A 23809-nucleotide genomic window follows, 5' to 3' on the forward strand; every position below is an offset into this window, starting at 1 on the left:
CGTGTCAATAAATTTAGACGTTCAGTTAACAACCGACCTTGGCAGTCAAAAATATCTATACTGTTTACATAACATTATTATTCTAGGAAAAAAACCGTTATTCGTTTAATGATCGTTACAGACACACGTTAAGACTTACTAATAGGAAAATTATGAAAATGGACAATTTGTAATGTGAGGAAGATGTTTTCAAAAACTAACTATGTTGTTTTATAAGATCTAAATACGTATCTCTTTAAATTTCATAATTCTATTTTTACATTACATTACATTAACAGCATCTAAATTTCTCCCTGCTGGCCTAAGGCCTCCGCTCCCTTTGAGGAGAAGGTTTGAAGCTTATTCCACCACGCTGCTGCAATGTGGGTTGGTGGATACACATGTGACATAATTTCGTTGAAATTAGACACATTAGCTTTCCTCACGATGTTTTCCTTCACCGCCGAGCACGAGATGAATTATAAACACAAATTAAGCACATGAAAATTCAGTGGTGCCTGCCTGGGTTCGAACCCGAAATCATCGGTTGAGATGCGCGCGTTCTAACCACTAGGCCATCTCGGCTCTTAGTCTTATTCTATTTAGTCATGTCAAATGTACACCTGACATTACAGGATTGTGTTCTGCGGGGAGTATCGAGCGTTGTCTTAGAATAGCAACTGATCCGAAATTTTATTTTTTAATGATGATGAACTGCTGTATATGTTTTATCATCGAAGCTCATATTTGGGAAAGTAAAACCGCAGACCTGAGAAGTACAGTCATACATCTTCATCTTGTATACAATAGATTTATCTCACATGAACAGTAAACATCAAACACAACTGGATAATCTTGATTCTGTATTGTATTTTAAGCTTTTGACTAATACCTAACTGCTTAATTTAATATATACCAATACCAAACTGTTCTCTACTTTATTTCTAAAATATTAGAGTTTATATTCAAATCCGAAATGTACAAAATGCTTGGTATCAACTTTTATCGTCATTATATGTAAATTATTTGCGAGAATCATTTCGCGAACAAGCTTTAATATATGAGTCATAAAATAAGGCGTGATTTGTCACGTTTTGTTTTTATAAACGAATATTTGTTTAGTGTTGAGGAAAAGCTATATACTTTATTGATCGAGAGATCGAATTTGATTCCGCTATATACCTATCCTTCTACCACTGCTGTTAAAATACCATAATTCGATAGAACGGCAAAATTCGAAAAATCTATGCAAAATTCAAGAACAAGAAATATAAGTGGGGATTTTAAATATGAACCTAGGACCACGGCATGTGAAGCCTTATATGTTAACTACTGGTAATGACTATCGAGACAGTTAATAATTTATTTATAACATAAAACAATTCAGTACTATTACGGGATGTTATTTAAGGGCGTCATGGTATCAAACGAACCCGTGATGACCCCAATGAGACGGAGGGGCCAATGTTGGATTTTTAATGAGCATTTCGGCGTTCTGGGGCACACCAGACGTTCTCGACGCCGGCGAGTCCCACTTCGTGTGGGGGAAACGCGTAAAAGCGTTATTCCAGAGAGTGACTGAAGACATGACTTAAAATACGGTTGGATAGAGGAAAAAACACCGTGGCAATGCTTAATAATGGATAAGGGCAAACGAAAGATTACTCAAATGATATTAATTAACAAAAACCAAGCGTTTTATCGGTCAATACGAACGTGTGCTCTTTAACAATATATCATTTTATCTCAATCATGATTATAGGTAACAGATATTTATCAGCTGTTAAAATCACGATAATAAATGGAGTATAATCACAGATTCATTGAGACAGCTACCGACGAAGTAAGACGCCATCGCTAATATACTGTTTGTCCGCCTTATAACATTGAACTTTATTTTTTGTTTTAATGGACTCATTTATATAAAGACACTACCAATTTTTTTTTATAGGATACGTTGGATTTTTTAAAACAAACGAAAGACCTAGATTTTACAGCCATATTAATGATTAATACGTAAATGTAAATTACCCATGGTATGTTTTTAAGCAGGCGATATTGAAGATTTTATATTGTGCTAATTCCCTAATTTTTTTATTCAAAAGTGTGAATGTTGTCTGTTTCTATGTAACATGCGTTAGGTCCTTTCCTGCGCGCGTGTTTTGATTACTAATTATGTATTTATGATTCTTCTACTTAAGTTGGTAGACTATTTATTTTGTTATTTTCACTAGGTATTTTCAAAAATCGCAAAATTATGATCGATCAGAATGTGTATAAATTAAGGACCATAAACCGGATAAAATGTTAATGATTACTGTATTTAAGGAGTAAATCGGCGAAGATGTAGCCATGATCTTCTTAACACTATCATTATCATAAATTCAATTTAACATTGGTCATAAATTAAATTACGGTATACCTTAAAAAACATTTATTTCGTTAGTTTACCAAAGCTGATTACTATTTAAAGGTTCTTTCAGACATATCAACATTTTTTTTATTGTTATATATTTTTCTGTCAGATTAGTTGGGGGCCAAATTGGTCATCTGATGTTAAGTGGTAACCAATTCCCATAGACATTGGTGCTCTAAGAAATATTAACCATATCTCATATCGCCCATGTGCCACCAACATTGCGAACCTAGATCTTATGAGTATGTATATTGTGCCTGTAACTGGAACACGATTTCGTTTCCCCGTGTTTCAGGGTATAACGGTAGACGGGCTCTCACAAAGCCCCAAAACAATTTTGTAAATTGTTATGTTGCGTTTCTAATGTTGGCAGAGCATTCGAAAAGTATTGTAGTCTAACAAATACTGCGTCCGCAATATTTATAAGCATAAGCATCGTGATCTGTGTACATAATTATATATTTATTAAACATAACTGAACTTTATTTAATGGCGTTTGAAAGAAATTTAATAATAACAATAGAATGTATCATAAGAAGTAGAACAATATTTTATAAATCTTTACTTCCATTGAGTAGTTTACGTGTCGACTACAACTACAATTAATTTTCACTTCTGGATTACCAAATATATTCTGCAGTCTTATATAGATAATATTGAAAATTAAAAATAAAAATGATTTCATATGTATAATATAGTCTGGAAAACTTAATTTAGTTAATTAAATTTTGAATCACTTGTTTCAGATGGAAATAAGGAGACGTGGTGGACCATCATTTCTGACATATTGGATATTTTTGCTGCAAGTAAGTAATGTACAATTAATTTCGACATAATCATATGTTATTTATACTTCAATTATATACTTAAAAGCTAAACGATTTTTGCCATAACGTTATCAAAATGTCCTGAAAATTTACCGAAAAAATATTAATAATACCTTACCAAAATATTTTTTTTAGCATTTTATTAGAACTGTCTTAAAAATGTTTATTACAAAAATGTCCTGTCTTTCTAAAAAGATAGGTGTGATATTATACTAAATGCTGATGATACTTCATCATTTTTTTGAAGTTGGCATAAATGTAATGTCTAAATAATTATGGCAGCGTTTAACAACCAATGTTAAATATATTCATCAAGAAATTATTTAATTCTATGAACTTATAAGGGGACAGTTGAATGGGTTATATGTTGAAGTCCTGTAGTTTTATTGCTGAAAAACAAAGTAAATATATATATATAGGTAAATTGAAACTCTGAACGTCGGTTTGTGATTGACCAAACAGTGTTGACCTCTTTTAATTTGAATGAAATATTTCAGATGTTTAAGTGATAAACCAATTAATCCGATTTCCAGATGTTAGGCAGTGCTCGTCGCGGCGCAGAAGGACATGGTCGCCTTATGGACCCTCCCGCGCGTAATTCTATGTGGAGGTTTGGTTTTCCAAACCCTGTCAACTATAATGACAACGAACTCTTCTGTGGTGGATATGCCGGTCAGAATTCCTTTTAATTCAACAAATTTAAATGATACTTTAGAACCTTACATTGAGAACGCCCAAGAGTTGATCCGGATTCATTCACAGAAATTAGTGCTTGAAAAAATTATTAATCATCTATTTATGTAATTGTAACCGCAAAATTTAGCTTAATTCAAAGCACGTGCGTGTTGTATTTTGCTTTGGTTCTAAGCCTAGCCGTCCAGTACATCTGCGCTCTTCATCGAGTTTATTTAAGAGTTTATCTATTTTTCATTTCTATGTACATCGCAGCCACGAGTAAATAACTAATATTGTATTTACATAAACTTTATCACATTAATGTATTTGCAAATATTTTTAATTCGCATTACACAAAAAGGTTTCCAAGTTTCGAAATGTTTGTTCACTAACAACATTAATAGTCATTATTGCTTGAATATATTTGTAGATTAAGATATCTTAGTTTTTTTTATATTCATTTAGTTTACTGAAGAAGCAACCACTTGACCGGTAAGTCGTGCAATTCGAGAAAAAAATTACGTCAGCTCATAAGAAATTGTCTGGGTGACAATCGTTGCATTCAAAATATTAGCAAACATTTTAAGGTTGTTTATGGACAAGTAGTTTGCATTTAAAGTTTATTGAACTCTGTATTATCCGTATATTTTTCAAGATATCAGAATACATTTATTAAAAATGTCCTATTTTTTCGATATAATCATAATTCTAATATTCTTTAAGATTTCTAAAAATAATTGATTAAAACTATACATATTCTACCGCCATATAATAAATATTTATAATTTATAGTACTGTACTCTCGTTTGAGTAATTATAGGCACAGATATAACAATACAAACGTAAAAAAAAAAAACCCTCATCTACTACTTTGGTCCGCTAAACTAATTAAGCGTGTGTTTAGTCCAGTGGGAGCAGAACTCAGGACGGTGTGGTGTGTGTGGTGACGCAGATAATCTCAACGAACCGCGGCCTCATGAGGCCGGAGGGATGTACGGCAAGGGCATCATAACCAGACACTACAGCGTTGGACAGGTGGAATTATATATTTTTAATTTAATACGAATCAATTCAACCACTAACATATATGATAAATAATATTTAAGTCTTCATTCTTAACTGCAGTAGCCCGTAGTTACTATTTTGTAAGAGCTCATTCTATGCAGAGCAGTGACATTTCTCAGTTCATTTCATCATCAAGTGCTTAATTTGTGTATATAATTCATCGCGTGCTTGAAAATCTACTTGTACTAATCTACCACAAGTAAACCACCAGCCTGATTTGAACAAGCAGTTGAAATACGCTGCAGATTTTCTTTTCGATAGAAGAGAAGGTCTTACCTGAATAATGAAATTTATTGCCTTTACAGTCTGTCACTTTAATCCTCTAATTGTAATGATTATTTTAATTCAATATTGCATATAACTTTTTGACACTTCACGATCGTGTTCTGCGGTTAGATCTGAATTACGAGTTATAGCTCTACGGCTCGTATGCCTTCAGATCGTATTTTACGAGTATAAAATATTCAAACAGTTAGTTTCACTCTTAATATCCGTTCCGAGACAAAGGTAATTTAATTGTACTTACATTTTAGACTTAGAGTCGTTTCAGTGTAATTACACATGTTCATGTTATTTATTTTGTAATAATGTCTATGATATTCTGACTGTATTAGGCAAAAACTTATTTCGAAAATGGAATCCAAAATACATGAAAATTTACCCGAAGAAAGATGTGGGTCTTAATCGAGTATCGAGGGTTAAAATCAGGGCTTACACCATTGTGATTTCGTATGGTTAATTTATGTTTATAATAATCTCGTCTTTATGTGCGGGTCAAGTAAAACATCGTGACTACAACGCGTCATGGGTTGAGTGTCAAATTTTGTATATCCGCTGATTTGACCAGATGCGTGGTGATATAAGCTCTAAACATTATCTTTACCACGAGATCCATACCTTTATTGGTGTTTTATTTGATTTTAGGAAATAGAAATAGAAGTTGAATTAACGGCGAATCATCTTGGCACATTTATAATAAAGCTCTGTCCGAACAACAATCCGAAACAAGAAGCGACTCAAGAGTGCTTTGACAGGTAATAAAACAATCCTTTATTAACACGTGTTACAAATGTTTTAAAAGCTTTACGTATACAATACAATATTAAATTTAATTGACTGGCTTAAAATTCACGACCGCTAACTAAATAAATAAAAACTTAAATAAAATCATTTAGATATGTGCAGGTCGTGTCGAAATTAAATTATGATTTCAAGACGAATTTTTTTTTTTTTAATTTTCTCGCTATTTCCAATAATCTTGAAATGAATTTAATCTAAGCGGACATATTTACGTACCATCATAAACGAAATAACTCTCGTTTTAATTAATATTTCTCTCGTGTCATTAAATAAATCGCCATTGAATTTTAGGTACCCGCTTTACATATCCGGAACACGAGAGGAGAGATTCCTTATACCTCTAGACACTGCCAAGAAAGAACAATTCAGGTACCGAGTGAGGTTACCTCCTTACGTAACTTGTACGCAATGTGTCTTACAATGGACATATTATACAGGTGAGATGCAAATGTATACATATCACTGTCAGTTCGAAACATAAATGTTTAAAATTATTTGACCTTAAATAGCAGTTTAAGCGATCGATAAAAATGACAAATGGCGTTTGTTTTGGGCGGCAGATGAGCAAACTTATCACACCAGTTTGCCGATTTGCCTACCACTTACCACAGTAAGCGGTCATTACTACAGTTTATAGTCTTGTTGTTGTTGTTCTTTATTGTGTTTGCAACAAATATTAAGTATCCTTCACGCCGAATTTTGGGATATAAGAACCTTTGTGCTTCATATTATAGGAGATCATTGACTTAAACCGAAAAACAACAAAATTTGTCGGTAGAATAACTGATCGAGAGCCTACCTACCCTGATGATGTTATGTAACACCATACTTCCAGTGGCCCTGTATTACAGAATATATAATTTATATTTATGTATTGTTGTATAGTGATGCAACTTCCACACCCACGAAATTGGCATAATCAGCCTTCCCTTTTACTAATAAATTATATATATATATAATTTCAATCATTGATTTCCAGGAAACATGTGGGGTATATGTCCGAACGGCACGGAAGCTGTCGGATGTGGTCGCTCTGAAACATTCAGGAACTGCGCGGATGTGAGTGTAGTGACCAGCACCGGTGGTCTCCCGCCAGCGTTTGCTGGTGGCCTGCGAAAAGACAACCCGTTCTTGTTGTACTACAGGGACTATAACATGCCTCAAAACGTCTACCCTCTTGTTGTCAGGTTGGTGTTCAAAGATCTTGTTATATTTGTATATTTTAATATCGATTTTATATGTTTAAAATTGAAATGTATATATGCCTATATCTCTTTTGTTAATTATTATTTATCCATTTATATTGAATATATAAAATATATTGTTTAGCATTGTAAGTAGCGTTTACGTAGGTATTATATGTACTATAAGTATCGAATATTCATATGCTTAATATTTCAGATATATACAGAATGGATTACAAAGAGAGAAATTTCGTGCTATTAGGTAAAAAAAGATAACGACCTAACCAAATAATATGAAATTGTTACATGTTCGCACTGTATAAAATCACTGATTTTCTTTCAGCAACGATATATCTGATAGTGAAACAGAGACGGACGTAGGTCCTCACGTCATTAGGTATTTGTTTTGTGTTCTCGGAATGATGGGATTGGGACAATGGTGTCGGAAAATCCTCCGATTCTTTGGGACTTTACATGTTGTGAATAATTCTAATTTTCATCTTGTATTTTAGGTTTGTTATATGAAATGTGACTAACATTTTGTGACTTATATTTATAGTTCGGACTTCTTGTAAATTTTTCGTTTTTCTGTTCTATTGATCTATGTTGTCCTGTATATTTTGATAAGGTTTTTGTTTGTTGATATAATCTATCCTATAGCTGTATTGTAATTTTGAACTATTCATATGATTTCGCTCTCTGTTTGATTTGGTAACATTAATCATTTATCGCCAAATTGATGTTCTTCTAAGAAATGATCCAGTATTCATTTAAGTCCAAGGAGTATTCATGTAGATGTTAATAAGGTGATGATGTACCTTTTCATAGGCACAAAGGACTTATGTTTCTGTAAATGTAAATGATCTTTAGTAGACTAAAATATATTTTGGTATATTAAGGAGTATCTGATCTACGGTATTGTAAATTTTTCTGACACTTATTATTATTACCTAACCTTATAACTGATAGAAATGTATAAAACTTGAATATTATAATTTATACTATTGGCAGATTAATTAAGTGCGGCCCTAAATATTTCTCTTCCTTATATTTTTAGCTCAAATGAAATTGTTCAACATTACTCTTCCATGCATGTAAAAATCTTTTTAAGTTTTATTTTTCCTTAATATTGCTTTTTAAATATTTTCAGAGATCAAGTCTGTCTGCCATCTCTTAGTTACCGTGTAATACCTGGAATGTTAAGCTGGTGTCAGACTAACTGCCTGCGGTACCCTCCCAATTGTCCTGAGAATCTGTGCCAATGCCCGTAAGTATTCATAACAGCTCTAACGGGAATCTTTCGAGATCAATCCCAGAATAAGTCACCGGAAAACCTGAGGAACCGTAAGGAAGTCTGCATATGTTGGACGAAATTTAGCCCCATGTGTATCTACAAGTCCACATTGGAATTCTGTAGAGGAATAAATACCAAATCTACTCCTCAATAGTCGAGGAGGACTTTACTCAGCAATGAAACATTAGCAGGCTAACTTAAAATATCATAGTAAAAAACCTTCGAAAATTAATCACACACATTATATGGCGTAAAAACAAAATTTGATTATGGTTTCGATAAATTAAAGAAAAAAACTATACTTAAAAAAAAAAACTGAATTAGTTGTTCACGATTACATTTCTGTGAAACAGATCTTCCATATGAAACAGAAAAATCATTTAAATATATGTCATTTAAAAGTATCTCTTGAAAATAATCCCCAGACAAGTCTGCGAAGCAGTTGGTGAGTTGGAGGGTCGGGAAGGTGCCGACGTGTACTGTATGGACCAGTGCATCGTGTATCCGCCGCGCTGCCCCAAAGATAGGTGTCGCTGCTATTAGCATGGAACTGGTACCAGTGGCGCCCAAAACTGAAGCTTGCATTTTTTGCAAAATGCTCACAATTACCGCGCCGTACTTAATAGCGTTTTTACTACATCATCTTATCCTTTTGTCCACAATAAAATTCTTACAATTACTTTCCTTAATATTTCAATGACATTACATTTGATTGATTGCAAGCACATTACATTTGATTGATTTTATCTATATAAACATTTAGCTGCCTATCTAAGACAAAATTGTAAAAATAAAAAACATGCACGACTTATTGAAACGAATAATTACTTACAAGAAACTTCATTGAAAATATCTTGTCGATGAAATCCTTCCTGTGTTTGATTTATATAATCAAACTATAAATATTATTAATTTGCGTTCCTCTTCAATACTTATCCTTTGTTTTATTGAGTATTCTGTTTTCTTAAAAGTTCTATAAACCTAATGTACAGCTGTATATATTATACGTAATTCTTGTAAATCAATAATACAAGATTTTATATCTATTTTTTATGTTTGGTGTTGCCACGCGTACTATGAATAAGGATCTTTGTACAATATAATAATAAATATTTTTAATTAAGCCCTGTTTCATTTGAAATTTTGAATGCCAAAATATAGGATAACTGGCTATAAGTTTGCTTAAATACCTGTATGTCATTTTCTTATCATAATATATCATACCTTGCCATCCTGACGACTGACGACCTCCGTGGTCGAGAAGTGTGTACACCGGTTTTCATGGGTACCTACGCCGCTCCGAGGTCCCGGGTTCGATTCCCGGCCGAGTCGATGTAGAAAAAGTTCATTAGTTTTCTATGTTGTCTTGGGTCTGGGTGTTTGTGGTACCGTCGTTACTTCTGATTTTCCATAACACAAGTGCTTTAGCTACTTACATTGGGATCAGAGTAATGTATGTGATGTTGTCCAATATTTATTATTATTTAATACCACCTTGCTAGGAAGTTAAGGAAGTCGGAGGGTAGATTCAGATTTGTAATCGCAAAAGTTAATTATATAGTTGTACGATTTAGTTCGCTTGGTGTATTTTAGTCACCCCAAAAATACTTTAATGTAAATGAGCTGATATCATATAATGGCTACTGTAATAATTTATAGCCTCGAGGCCAAAGGTTTTATAAGAAAAGGTAAATACATACAATAAAGGCTGATGTCTTAATATATAATATACAGGGTTATTGGTAATTCGACGTATTCCCGTTAGGAGGTGATAGGGACTGACTATTTGCGATAATTTTAACCCCCATATGCATCATGTAAAAGTGAGCCATTTTTAAGTTATCACGTTTTTTAGATTAATTCAAAATAAGTCAAAAACGCAACTTCAAAAATGTATATAAAAAAAGTATTGAGTAAAACTTATTTTTTTTCTTCTGATTTATAAAAACGATTAAACACTGGTAACTTATCAATATTAAAATAATAATTATCGGTGCAAATTTAAAAATGCGAGACGGAAAACGATATAATTTAAATATTTTTTTTTCACGAAAATGCCTTAAATCCAAATGCCAAAAAATCTTTATCAAACTTGTCCTGCAGATTATTTTAAAAACATAATTTTTTTATCTCTCCAAAAATGTGTAACAACTAGGATCTTATTTCAAAGTAACTGAAAAAAATTACCACAAATCAAGAATGGTGGAAATTAGTATTCGAAAATAACGTTAATTTGCTCTTTGAATATCTCGCAAATAGGCTTAATATGCCGATGCAGGAAGCAAACTAGCGGGTTAAGAAAAAAAGAACAATATTTTCAAATAGTTCTTTTTTGAAAAACTTTTCACATAAGAATTGCATTTGATGTAGAAATTGGCGCCGTGTTATTTTAAGTAAATACACTCCTGATTAATTTTTAATTTGATTAGTTAATTCAATTCAACTGTAATTAATTTGAAACATGGAAGAAGAGCTTGATCGAAATGAACAGCGTAGGCATTTCATTCAAAATTATACAAATGAACAATACGCTGATATTTTGTTTTGTTACGGCTTTTGCGACGGTAACAGGATTATTCGCGTCGGTTTCCTAATCGCCGATTACCGCATGAATCAGTTTTTAATGGAGTGTATAGGCGAATCCGGGTAACTGGTAGTGTTCAGAGACGACAAATTAATGCCGGCAGACCCCCACTCCACGTTGTCAGTTACGAAGAGGATATTCTGCAAGAATTTATAGATGAACCAACAATTTCGACCAACACCGTCGCCGCACGACTCTCTATAAAACAATGGAAAGCGTGGTCTACAGTGCATAATGCAGGATTCCATCCTTATTTTAATCCTGTGCACGTTATTTACGAAGAGGATGCTGAAAGAAGAGTTGCATTCTGTAGATTCATGCTTAATGAGGATTTCGAAGATGCATCTTTTTTGAAAAAATCTGGACCGACGAATCCAAATTTGATCAAGATGGTATTACTAACTACCACAATAAACATTATTGGAGTGAAAAAGTGGACAAAAATCCTAATAAAAAGAGGCCAAAAGGGTCACAACGCCGTTTTTGGTCAATGTCTGGATGGCAATAATTGACGACAATTTAATCTGACAATATTTTTTACCAAGCAATCTAAATACTGCAGCTTAAGAAGATTTTTTGGCAAATAAAATATTTAGCCTCCTCGAAGACGTACCTTTGGATACTAGGCAAAATATGATATACCGGCAAGACGGATGTCCTGCACATTTTGGTATCAATGCTAGGCGATGGCTTGATAGCCATTTTCTTAATCGTTGGATAGGCCGAAGGGGACCCATTCCGTGGCCCGCGAGGAGTCCGGATTTAACGCCGGTTGATTTCTATATTTGGGGTCACATAAAATCTCTAGTTTATGACGTCTCGCCTGTGTCAGCCGCGGAAGAAATCAAAATAAGAATTAAAAACGCTTCAAATACAATGGGGAATAATTTGACTAGTTCGGTAGTTCAGTCACAACTTAGAAAAAGAATGCGACTTTGCGTTCGCAATAGGGGAAGTCACTTCGAGCAAGAACTAGGCTAAATTACAAAATATCTTAATTGTAACTTAACTACTGAACTGTTTATGTATTTAAATTTTATTTTAAATTTGTATTAAGTAAGTAAGTTAAGTAAATAAGTAAGTTTTTTTACATTGGATATTATTTTAAATCAATTTTGTGGGAATTTTTAAGAGCGACCTTTAGTACGAATTCGGTCATGTTCGAATCCGAATTTCCACCAGCGTCCTTTCTGATCATTTTATTTCGGTTGCTTTGAATCAAATTCCTAGTTTTTATACATTTTCAGAAAGCTAAGTACACGATTATGTTTTTAAAATAATCTGCAGAATAAGTTTCATAATTATAATTTTTTTTTGTTTTTCAGGCATATTTTAGGGAAAAAAATAAAATTTAAATTATTGAAATAATATCGTTTTCCGTCTCGCATTTTTAAATTTGGACCGATAATTATTGTTTAAATATTGAAAAATATCCAGTTAATCGTTTTTATAAATCGGAAGAAAAAAATAGATTTTAATTGATACTTTTTTTTAAATAAATTTTTAAGCTGTATTTTTGACTTATTTTGAAAAAATCTAAAAAACGGGATAACTCAAAAATGGTTCAATTTTGCATATGGGGGTTAAAATTATCGCAAATAGTCAACCCTATCACCTCCTAACGGGAATACGTCGAATTACCAATAACCCTGTATATAATATATGAATATATATGTTCGTGTGTAACCCGGACAGCTTCTGTAGCCAGATATAAAAAATTAATGGAAGCTTGTGAGGAAAATGATTATACAATGAATGAGTTCATAATTGATAACACACCTGGGGAATGAATCGCCCCGAAGCTATTTCTTTGATTATTAAATATATGCAAACAATCAACAATTGTCAAAAAAAAACCACTGAGTTTATTTTACTGGATTTTCTCGGGTCAGGGTATTTTCTTATCGGAAATGGTGGTAGTTTTTATTTTGACAATCAATATGCAAATATAATGAATATATATATTTAATAAAGAATTTTTATAACCTTATCATCATTATATCTCTTGTGCCTGTAGTTACACTGACTCACTCAGACTTCAAGCCGGATCAATACTAAGCATTGCTGTTTTTTGATAGAATATTTTATGCGTGGTACCCATCATTAAAGCCCTACTACATTTACATATTATAACTTGCGATAATAATAATTATAACGACAGAACCTTGTTAAGATTTTGACGTTGAATGCGATTGTGTACAACTTTCATTATTTGTGCCATTCCACAAAAAACACTCACAAAAATTAATACGGCAACACTGAACTTAAAACTTCATTTTATTATCAGCCGGTCGATTATTTACGCTTACAAGTAAGTGAGAAAAGGTAAATATTTAACAAAATACAATGGGAGATTTAGTGGACGAAGATCTTGAATTTCGTGGCGGCACTCTCCAATTGTCGTCGGAAAATGTTAGCGCAGAGCCTCGGGTTACTCAACCAGCAAAATCAAGTACAAATACAACAAATACACAAGTGAATCCTTCGGTGTTATCTGGTGCAGATTCTCTGACCTCATCATCTTCGTCATTTGCAGGTAAATGAACATAATATACCGTAATTATAATTTAATATTATAACTAAGAAAATATGATCGTTTATGCTTATAATGAACACGAAATAACAATTATTCAAGGTAAATTGTTATCAAATTCTGAACTTCATAAGTTTACGCACCACTGCAATGTCATGTATTCGTATACTATATTTAATTAGTATAATAATTATATGTATTGTATTATTTCTAATATTTTAACATTATGAAGCTTACAATACTTTTTTTTTACTGTTTTTCCGAATTAAAATAATGTTTTACAAAGTATTGTATTTGTCATCTTTAAAATATATTATTATGAACTCAATAACCTTCAAATATACCAATTACACATTATTTACCAATAATTATGTAAGCATCTGAACAATCCAATATGATAAAATTTTTTAAAGAAAAATTCTTGTAAATATTGTTTAAAGAAAATGTTTTTTGTTCATTATAGCTTATAATTTTAACATGGATATGGGGAAGAATATAAAAAAATTGTATTGTATATTTTATGTAATTTAGCTCTATGATGGCATATGATAAGGCTATGTGATGCCAATATTGGCAAAACTTTGTATCATAAATATTCAGATAGAACTATGAATATGCATAAATACACAATAATGATAATTTAATCTATTTAATGAAATGGGAATATAATAGCAACTTTAGGTAGATTAATTTACAACAAAGTATTTCATATATCAATATAGATTACACAATATTATAAGCATTTCCTAGACGTAATAATCATTCTTTAGATTATAAGATGATTCCCTCGTATCTCTCCAATTATTAAGCTTAAAAACAAATTAAGCCCCAAGCCCCAGCCAATATAAATAACATAACTGGTTTATATTTCATGATTATGGTACATGTATTGTTTATTAAGAGAATATTTATTTATAAAAGCATATGTTGCCCTTCTTTTTAAAAATGCTCAATCAGCTATTATTATTGTCAATAATCATTTATGACTTTTACAATAAGCTGTACTTAAAAAACCTTAAAAACTCTGTGTAGAGTTTCAAGTGGTGGTCATTTTAATCCCTATTTGCCCATTTGATTCAGTGCACTGGAAAAAGGGCATTTTCAGTACTGAAAACTGCTATTATGTTATTACTATTACAGTTAGGTAAATAGAGAGTTCTGAATAAACAAATTATGTGCAAATTATAAAATCTTTTAAATAGAATATTCTTGCATATTAACTACCAGACTTAGTATACTAAATTAAGATTTATCGTATTAGTATGTATGATTGTGTGTTATCCCAGCACCAAAGGTATGTGCAAAATCTTAGTTCAATAAATTAGAAACAAAGGAGTAAAAATTTTTTGTGTAAGATTGGATCCATGCATACTGAATGTTAAAATTGTCAATTTAAATTGGAACTTGTAAACATATACAATAAGGTTGTTTATCCTTCTTTTAAGAGTTTTTGTTATTCCAAATAGATGCCAGAGCAGAGAGTCAAACGAATGCTCAGCAAGAGGCTGATCCAGTCCAATCTGTTTACCCTCGGTATGATGTTCCATTCAACAGTGAAAACATTAAAGACTTCTTTACATTCCGCAAAGGGGTAGTTGAGAATGCCATTCAAGAGTGCATTACGGGACTATTATTTCCTGAAGATGGTGAATATTTGGGTTCCTGGTTGTTGACAGAGTAAGTAGATGTTTTATTAACCTTTGATTGTTTTATTGTGCATACTAGATTCTTAATCTGTAACTTGGATTTTAAAATGTAAAATATTACAACAACTACATAAAAGGCGATAAAAATGTATGTACAGGTAATGTGAGATATTAACATTCCTTAAAATTCCAACAATACAATATAGTACAATTAACAGTGGTAAACAACGGTTTACTTACCTTCTTTATTTATTTGACAAAACACTTAACAACATATAGCCTATTCCAATGGAAGCTGGAAAAAAGATAAACAAACCTTAGATTTACGTATTTCTTGCGATTTACTAATAACTCTGCTATATTGTGTTCTCCTAAGAGTTAATGATTAATATATCTTTATTTATAATTCATATTACACTTAATTATAATTTCTAATTTAATTTTACTTCCCAAATTCCGATAACAGTTTCGTCGACGTTCAAAACGCCATTTTTTCGCAAATCCATAGTGTATATCATAGATTGATCAAGCTCTCGGCCAATGATATCGCGTCAATTGCTGTCAATGTCAAATGTTGTTTATTTGGTGTTTTTAGAAGCATTATAGTTACTTTTTGAACTGCATTAGTTATCAATTTTTATGATTAGTATTGAAATTATATTATATTTATAAGAATACATATGTATTTATAAATATATTTATGATTTTTTTTTCAGGATTACACTTTGGGATAATGAAAAAGAAAGAATCGTTCTTTTAACCTCGAGATTAGTTATGACTATAAAATACGATTTCATAGCGATGAAACAGTTGGACTTCAAAAAGACGTATTTAGACGATTTGGACACAATTGTTATCGGTGAACTAGTTTATCCACCGTCTTCATTAGTACCGTAAGTATTATATTTACGTACGTTCCATTATATATTTTCTTAATAATTTATCTCTGGTCAATGTTTGTTGATACAAATTATTTATTTTTTCTAAAAAAAAAATGTCAAATATTCCAGTATATCTCATTGTATGTTCCTTTTGAGTTTATTAAATATATTATCTTATTATAGACGTCTTAACGGTATAGCAACGGGCGTGACGACAGTCGTCAAAGATTGCGTCATAGATCGCCTGTGCAGGCGGCCAAGTTCCACCGACGAAATTAAACTGTTCGATTACAAGTATTTTGAACCTAGGTACTTTCAGTTGCTGTAGATGCCGTTGTCATGATTGTTTATATAAGCATTTGCACCACACTCTCATAAATACATAAAATTGTGCATTTCAAAGTTCACATATAATAATAACAATAAAAAAATGAATTATCATTATCGAAACGTGCCCATTTCATGTATTCAAGAGCTAGTGTGCTTTTTGTGATATTTAATAGTGCATGATACTTTAGCGAAGTTGTAGTTAGGTCTACTATGTACACAGTTTATCTCATATATTTCAAACGATTGCGCATTAACACAGGAATAACTTTAGATTAAGACGAATTAATGTTAAATCTTAGCGGCTTGTAAAAACTGAATTCTACCAAAAACTTTAAAATTATTTTAGCATGTACAAGTTTGGCAATATGTGTTGAGCTAGATTGTTTATTGGTTGGTTATTGCATTCGATGAATATGTATATAATAATAAATTTTCTCGCTTGTTGCGTTTTTGAAGAAGCAAACAATGACTTATGCCAAGAGTTGACTTCGAGATACTCTAGGACTGTATTCTAAGCCTTTCGTATCAGTCAGATTCTGTATTGATTCTAGACTCGTCTAGTTGGGCATACCAGAATCGGTTATGTTATAACATCACACATCTATCTGTAAAAATCTACAATTTCGATTAGTAGTTTTAACATTAAAATCGATTGTGAAAATTAAGTGCTCGTATGAGCTTACTTGATTTATTTACAAGAGGCATAGTACCAGATCTGACTGTTGGAGACGCATTGACACCGTAACTTGCTTATTTACCTTGATAGCAAATATAAACACTGATAAGTGGTATTCTTCGCTAATTGAAATCAATAAAAAATGAACTTGGCCCATGACACCAGTTATTCCTTGCATGTTATCACTTCTCTAATTATTGTTACTTTTAATTACTAGCTTTTATTATTCACTTTATTATATAATAACATTATTCTATATATTATAATGATTACATATATATTTTATATCGTTACTGATACATTATGTAGTTTGCTTCTGTGGTGTGTTTCTAAATCCGTTCAGTTGTTAAAGCATATATGGGACAAATCTTAAACCTTTATATTATTAAGAAGATTTTAATTGAAAAATTGCTTTTAGTATTAAAATATTACTACAGTTTACACCTTTAAAGACGTATCACTTTGAATGTTACCCCCACATCAGATATTAATTTTAAGTGTTTAGTGATAAGATGATGGTGTAACTTTTTCAATAAATAAATAAATAAACAATAAATGAATAAATAAAGACTAATTAATGTAATAATATTCCATTTAAAAATAGAAGAGAAGAATGTACAGAAAATTCTAGTTTTTCTGTTTGTTTAAATCAGACTAATATTATAAAAAGTGTTTCTGTTTGCTGTTTTACCTCAAGGAAATCATTGATCGCATTGAAATTGACATAAAGACAGCCCGGGGTTTGCATGAGTGTACAGGTATTTCAATTACGGAAAAATACGAGATCTAACAAAAATTGGATGCAGAAAGATCTGTAGGGAATAGCTCAGTGATTTCGGCATAATGCTTTACAGGGAACGAAACCTTCGTGGGGTGCGCTTGATGTGGAACAAAGGTGAACCTGTGCCGATGAAGACTGTTTGGAACCCTTTTAGTCAAGACGTACCGTTCCTGACCTTCGCGTCTCACCCCATCTATTGGCACAAGGGTAATACTACTAACTTTAAATTGCTAGTTTTAATAATAGAAGCCATGTAGTTCCAGTCTTCATTGTTGTTTTTGTAATTTTAAGCATTTATTTATACACAAATGGAGCACATACATAAGTATATAGAAACATATCAACATTAAAATAGCTCCTATTCATACAGACCGCGAAGAATGGTGGCAAAAAATTCTGGTAGTATCCCCTAGTGGACTGACTTACATTAATTGTAATGTATTTAAATTTCTTGCTGGCTTTTTAAAATAGTGTGTAGTGCAAAAAATGGAAGCACCCCATCTCGTAAGAGCTATCAATCGAGTACGTGAGCTCCAAAACCACTGGATGGAAGAGCAAATTCATCAGCAAAAGTTTTCGCAAGGAAATGATGGTTCACCTCTTTACGTATTGGAAAAGCTAAGGTTCTAGGTTACGGTGAAGACGATCAGCTCTGATAAAGCATTCTTATAGGAGGTAGCTTTGAATCACCAGTCTCCTTCAGTGTATTGAGTTAGCAGAAACATCTTCCTAATTCTTCTGCTTCGCATTTCGCCTTCGTTGACCTGACCTATAAAACTCCATCAATAATGGGGATACCACCAAACAGTATACAAAAGATACTACGTTATTATTCCAAAAATAATTTCAACCTCACGCGATTCTAGTAAGATTTAATAAATGTATTTTTATTCAAAGATGGCGGCGTAGAAGAAAGATCTACTTTTGATATGGAACTATTTGCTCAAAAATTGCAAAGGGCTGTCGAAAATATGACATCCCCGTGTTGCATACACCACTCTCCGATCGTTATACAGAGCTATGTCGGTCTCACGTCTCTACTTCACAACAAAACGAGCATGGGATTCTTCAAGGTCAGAGGAAAATTTAGTTTCTAATTATATTCAATAATTTATTATCTGTATTCCATAAAATTTCACATTTTACATAGATAATAAGGTTATTAAAAAAAGTTAAGATTATAATGGCTTATGTAAACCCAAAATTAAGTAATTAATACTTAAATTTAAACAGCGTTAAAATATATTGGGCAGGTTCTGGTTTAATTTATTTCAGATTTAAACAAGCTTATTTGTTTTTGTGTTGGCAACATTTTGTCATTATTAATTATTGGGTCAACAAACCAATGTCGAAATTATTCATTACTTTGAAAATCCAGTTTTGAATTCATATATACTCTAGCTGGCTCTCAATAAAGGAATTAATTTTATATAAAGTTGCCTTTTATGGTATGTTCTGAACGACAAATATTATATTTCGTAAAATATTTTAATGGACTGTAATCGTCTATTTTATTACTAAGAATTCATTTCTATACCTTATTTACCTGATCGATTTCGCCAAGGCGGTTATTCTGAATGACTAGGTATAATAATATATAAGATATTTATTTAAGTGAGCTATCATGTGCGCTCGCTATTCCAGTTCTAAGTGGATAATGTTTACATTCCGGTGATTCGGAAAGCACGTAAGTACTTTAGTCCTGCTCCATAGGTATCTCTGGTCGTTTCTGTGTCGTCGACCATTTCATTAGTTGTCTCGACTCCATTAATAACAGCTGCCCTGGTTTCAGTCGATCAGGAAGACGTTATCATAAATATTATGAATATTTTCTGCAATCGATCACCTTGTTCAAAACCTAACAGAAAATAATTCTATCAAAATTTGCTTCGTTTCGTTCCTCGAACTCTCCTTAAAAAGGAACGTAGTTTTAAACATTCATAACATAAATAGAAGATATATATTTTATATATATTCAACGGCAAATGTATTATATTACATATTATTTTACATAATAATGATCATTTTAGACATATTCATATATATTGTTAACTATAGTGACATTTAAGTACAATGTATATTCAATTTCCTATTACCATTGGAATAAATTAAAATATTTTTTGTATTGTATTGTTTATTGTATGATGTATAATAGTATGTAATGTTTTACGATATTCCTGTTTTGTGTAGTTAAATTGTTGTTTAAATTATTGAATATTTAATATTACGAGAACATTGTTGTAATTGAATAAATACTATTTATTTAATCATTTATATATGTATTCCTAATTCATGTCACAATCATAGACATGACATATTTTATTGTTTAAAATGCATTTATATATAATGGAAAGAACTAAAATTTTAGTTATATAATACATATTTACTAGCTGATAGTGTAATTCATTGTTAATGTATTTTTGGTGATATTGATTCGGCGCCACACATTCGCGTATATCCCGATTATTCGCGTATTATTCGTGATATTGGCGAATAAAACACGTTTACACTTTTCTTAGAAATCATCAATAAAATGTACTTGGGCTCGATGAAGTGCTTTAAAATTTAATTTAACTTTAAGTTTTTTTTTTCTTTATTATTATATTTATTGTCTCTGAATGTGAATTGAAACTAAATAAAACACGAAAAATTTAAATTAAAAAATCGATTCCGAATCAACCAAATTACAAATAATGTCGTATAAGATAATGACTTATGTATGTTATTTAGAAATGTTCCATCACTGTATTCTAACATATAAACGGATATCGGTTTTCAAGAAAATTAAGGCATTATCTCCTAAGTGCCTACGGTAACACTTGCAAATAGTATAAAAAGATTCCGATTGATGTCAGAATATTGATACGTAGGAATTTACAGAAAGCCTACCATAGATAACAATGATCTTTATTTTAACTCGTGTGTGGCATCGACATTACTTGAATGTAAAATATTGTTTAGACGTTTACAATAGTAAATAGGTCATAAGTATTAAATTATATACATAAAGTTAATACATATTTCTTGTTAAAATTAATTATGAAAGAGGTTCTTTCATTGATTGTGATATTTATTATTTATTTATTACATGATCTTACGAATGTATATAGGAAAATGTATATTGAACTATATGCTGTGAGTAGTTAATAATTTTAAATTAAAATGTTTTAATTTTGAGTACAATATATTTTACTTATAGATAAACAAAATATAGGCAAAAATAAACAATAAACAGTCTTTCCTTAATTTATAATATAATTACGTCCGACGTACCTTGGGAAGTCTATGTAAAATATGCTAATTATATATTTCACTTGAAAACATAAAAAAATGTCTATGAATATGTATTGTTTTATATTCTGGCAATTGACGATAGAACAAGTTGCTTAAATACCAACAATATCAAATGAAATTATCTTATTTCAATATAATATATTATATTAAAGAAAGATTAGATATTAGTTGTAATTCATTTAAAACATTTTGTAGTATTTCTATTGATGTATACTGTATGTTGTTAAAATATATGTATTATTATAATTTGTATATCTATTATGAAGATGAAAATGAAATCACAGGATGTTATTATTACTAGTGTAAATTTTAAATAAAATGTAGCTTTTGCATGAGATTATATTTAATATTATTAAAAAAAATTGTTCGGAGTAGATATAATTGGTCACAGTTGGAGGAAAGGCTTTGCGTAAGAGCATCATATATTCTACCGCTACAGGCACAAGGGGCTTAAGATCCTAGTTCCCATGGTTGATGACCTTATCGATCTAAGGATGGTAAAAAAAATTATGGCGCCAATATCTGTGGTGTCAGCGGTGACCACTTACCAGGTTGGCAGACCGCCTGCCAATGCTATAAAAAAATGTTTATAGAAATCGATCTATTGTTTATAGATTTCAAAATGTGGGCCTAATTGATTATAAAATAATAAGAGGCCTAAATATCACGTGACACTAGGATTATGATAATTATAATAATCGTGACAATTTAAATATTTGCTTTGCATGCTGTCTTCGAAATTAGTAAAATAATTCTAAACGTTATAAATAAATACATTTTCATAAATAAAACATGTTTCATTTTATCCATTATATGACTTATTATAAATATTACTAATTTTTTTTGCCTGTTTTCTGATCTCTACCTAGAGGCAGCGACAAATCCCGAAAACATATATTTCTCTCTACGTTTAAGGGCTTAGTCGACACGTATTAGATATAAAAAAGTAGCCTATGTCCTTCCTTGGAGTTCAACCTTGCTTCAAACGAAATTTCAACAACAGTCGGACGGACACTTTAGGCAGTTACTTTTGCATTTAGTATAGATTACCTAATAAAAGTAGTAATAAATAAATAAATAAATAAATATTGGACAACATCACATACATTACTCTGATCCCAATGTAAGTAACTAAAGCACTTGTGTTATGGAAAATCAGAAGTAACGACGGTACCACAAACACCCAGACCCAAGACAACATAAAAAACTAATGAACTTTTTCTACATTGACTCGGCCGGGAATCGAACCCAGAACTTCGGAGTGGCGTACCCATGAAAACTGGTGTAGACACTACTCGACCACGGAGGTCGTCAAATTAAAAATCAAAAGTAATTGTCTATGAGATTGTTTTAAGAAATATATATTTGGCAGTTCGACAGAGGCCGTTCGAGTATGGTCTATGATGGATGTTTATAAAATAAAAAAAACAGAATATTAAGACAAAATTGGACAGAATTTTAATATTTTACTGCATAGTTAGTTTAATGACAAGATACTACTCCACAGAACCTAAGGTCCTGACATCGAATTACAATAGTCAGGGAATAAAGAGTGCCAATCCACACTTGTGGACTAATAATCTTCTATCTAGTTAGCTGATGACCTTGAGTTTAGTTAACATCTCAGAAGCACATAATCAGTAATAATAATAAAAACGAAAAATTTTAATCCGTATAATCAAAATAATTGAAATTCCAATTAACAGGTAAAGTCAAATCATTCCAAAATGTTTCTTCCAAGTTATTTAATGTTAAATCGTTTTCATCTTTGCATACATCTCTTACATATTCAATGTTTTCGATCCAGGATACATCAATTATTTCATTGTCCAAAACTTTATCTGGTAAGTTTTCATTTTCAATATTGGAACATTTTGATTGTATCTCTTTAGTTGGTCCAATTGTATTTTTGCGGTTTTTCTTAGAAACGCCTTCGCTTTTCTTAGACTTTGTCTGTTTTCTTTGAGGCTTCTTATCTTTGTTCGATAACTTCGTCTTGACTTCTTTCTTAGTACGAACTGTCTTTGTTTTTAATTTTCTATTTGGTTTATTTGTAGTTACTTCTATGTTGACTCCTTTATTATTTACTTCTAACATAATCGTATCATTAATTTCATGTACAGAATCCACGCAAATATTACTTGGTGTTGTTACTTCCGTGCCTTCACTGTTTTCAACTTTTTCACTTGAAATATTTTCAATAACCGCTTTATTATTGCCAATTATATCATTTTGTAAAACATTACGATTTAAAAGAGTATTTTCATTTTCTAAATCATTAAGGTTCATATTACACCCAGCAACTGATGTGAATGTAACTTCAGTGTGATTTATTATAGGTATTGAATTGTTTTCCCTAAACTGATCATTATTAGTATCAGCTGAGAGTTTTGTCTGATCAAATATATTTTTATTAAGATTTTCTTTACAAGGATTTATTGATAAATTTGAAAACGAAACCGCGTCAATAATATTTAGTGTATCTATGTAAGTATTAAGTTGGTTTATATCTACAGCGTTTATATTTACAGTGCTAGCTTCACAATTTGTGATTTTGTTTTCAG

At 31.4% G+C, this 23809-nt stretch overlaps 2 protein-coding genes across 7 annotated transcripts in view; both read left to right on the forward strand.

The window, feature by feature from the left end:
- Window positions 1-9590, forward strand: part of LOC113396315 (uncharacterized protein) — a 61223-nt gene extending 51633 nt beyond the window's left edge. The window contains exons 2-11 of one of the 3 annotated variants that reach the window (XM_026634214.2): window positions 3142-3201; window positions 3756-3894; window positions 4802-4932; window positions 5887-5996; window positions 6334-6479; window positions 7022-7229; window positions 7444-7488; window positions 7570-7623; window positions 8377-8493; window positions 8946-9590. In XM_026634214.2, coding sequence (XP_026489999.2) covers window positions 3142-3201; window positions 3756-3894; window positions 4802-4932; window positions 5887-5996; window positions 6334-6479; window positions 7022-7229; window positions 7444-7488; window positions 7570-7623; window positions 8377-8493; window positions 8946-9063 — 1128 coding nt within the window. In that variant the 3' untranslated portion in view covers window positions 9064-9590. Of the gene's footprint in view, window positions 1-3138; window positions 3202-3755; window positions 3895-4801; window positions 4933-5886; window positions 5997-6333; window positions 6480-7021; window positions 7230-7443; window positions 7489-7569; window positions 7624-8376; window positions 8494-8945 lie in introns of those variants that run through there. The other 2 variants (XM_026634215.2, XM_026634216.2) reach the window with 2 other exon arrangements.
- A 3770-nt stretch (window positions 9591-13360) lies between these two features.
- On the forward strand, window positions 13361-19249 carry LOC113396294 (tumor protein p63-regulated gene 1-like protein). Of its 4 annotated transcripts, none has more exons than XM_064215608.1 (6): window positions 13361-13640; window positions 15104-15314; window positions 16000-16176; window positions 16348-16458; window positions 18025-18158; window positions 18849-19249. In XM_064215608.1, the coding sequence occupies exons 1-6, from the start codon at window positions 13451-13453 to the stop codon at window positions 19046-19048; spliced, it is 1023 nt and encodes a 340-aa protein (XP_064071678.1). In that variant the 5' UTR covers window positions 13361-13450; the 3' UTR covers window positions 19049-19249. The 4 variants fall into 4 exon arrangements, with proteins under 4 accessions (XP_064071678.1, XP_026489972.2, XP_026489971.2 ...); XM_026634187.2 differs by having other exon boundaries at window positions 16348-16446; XM_026634186.2 differs by having other exon boundaries at window positions 16348-16473; window positions 18849-19248.
- Window positions 19250-23809: the final 4560 nt, after the last annotated feature.

This window comes from Vanessa tameamea, chromosome 8 (genome assembly GCF_037043105.1).
Source record: "Vanessa tameamea isolate UH-Manoa-2023 chromosome 8, ilVanTame1 primary haplotype, whole genome shotgun sequence".
Taxonomy (NCBI): Eukaryota; Metazoa; Arthropoda; class Insecta; order Lepidoptera; family Nymphalidae; genus Vanessa; species Vanessa tameamea.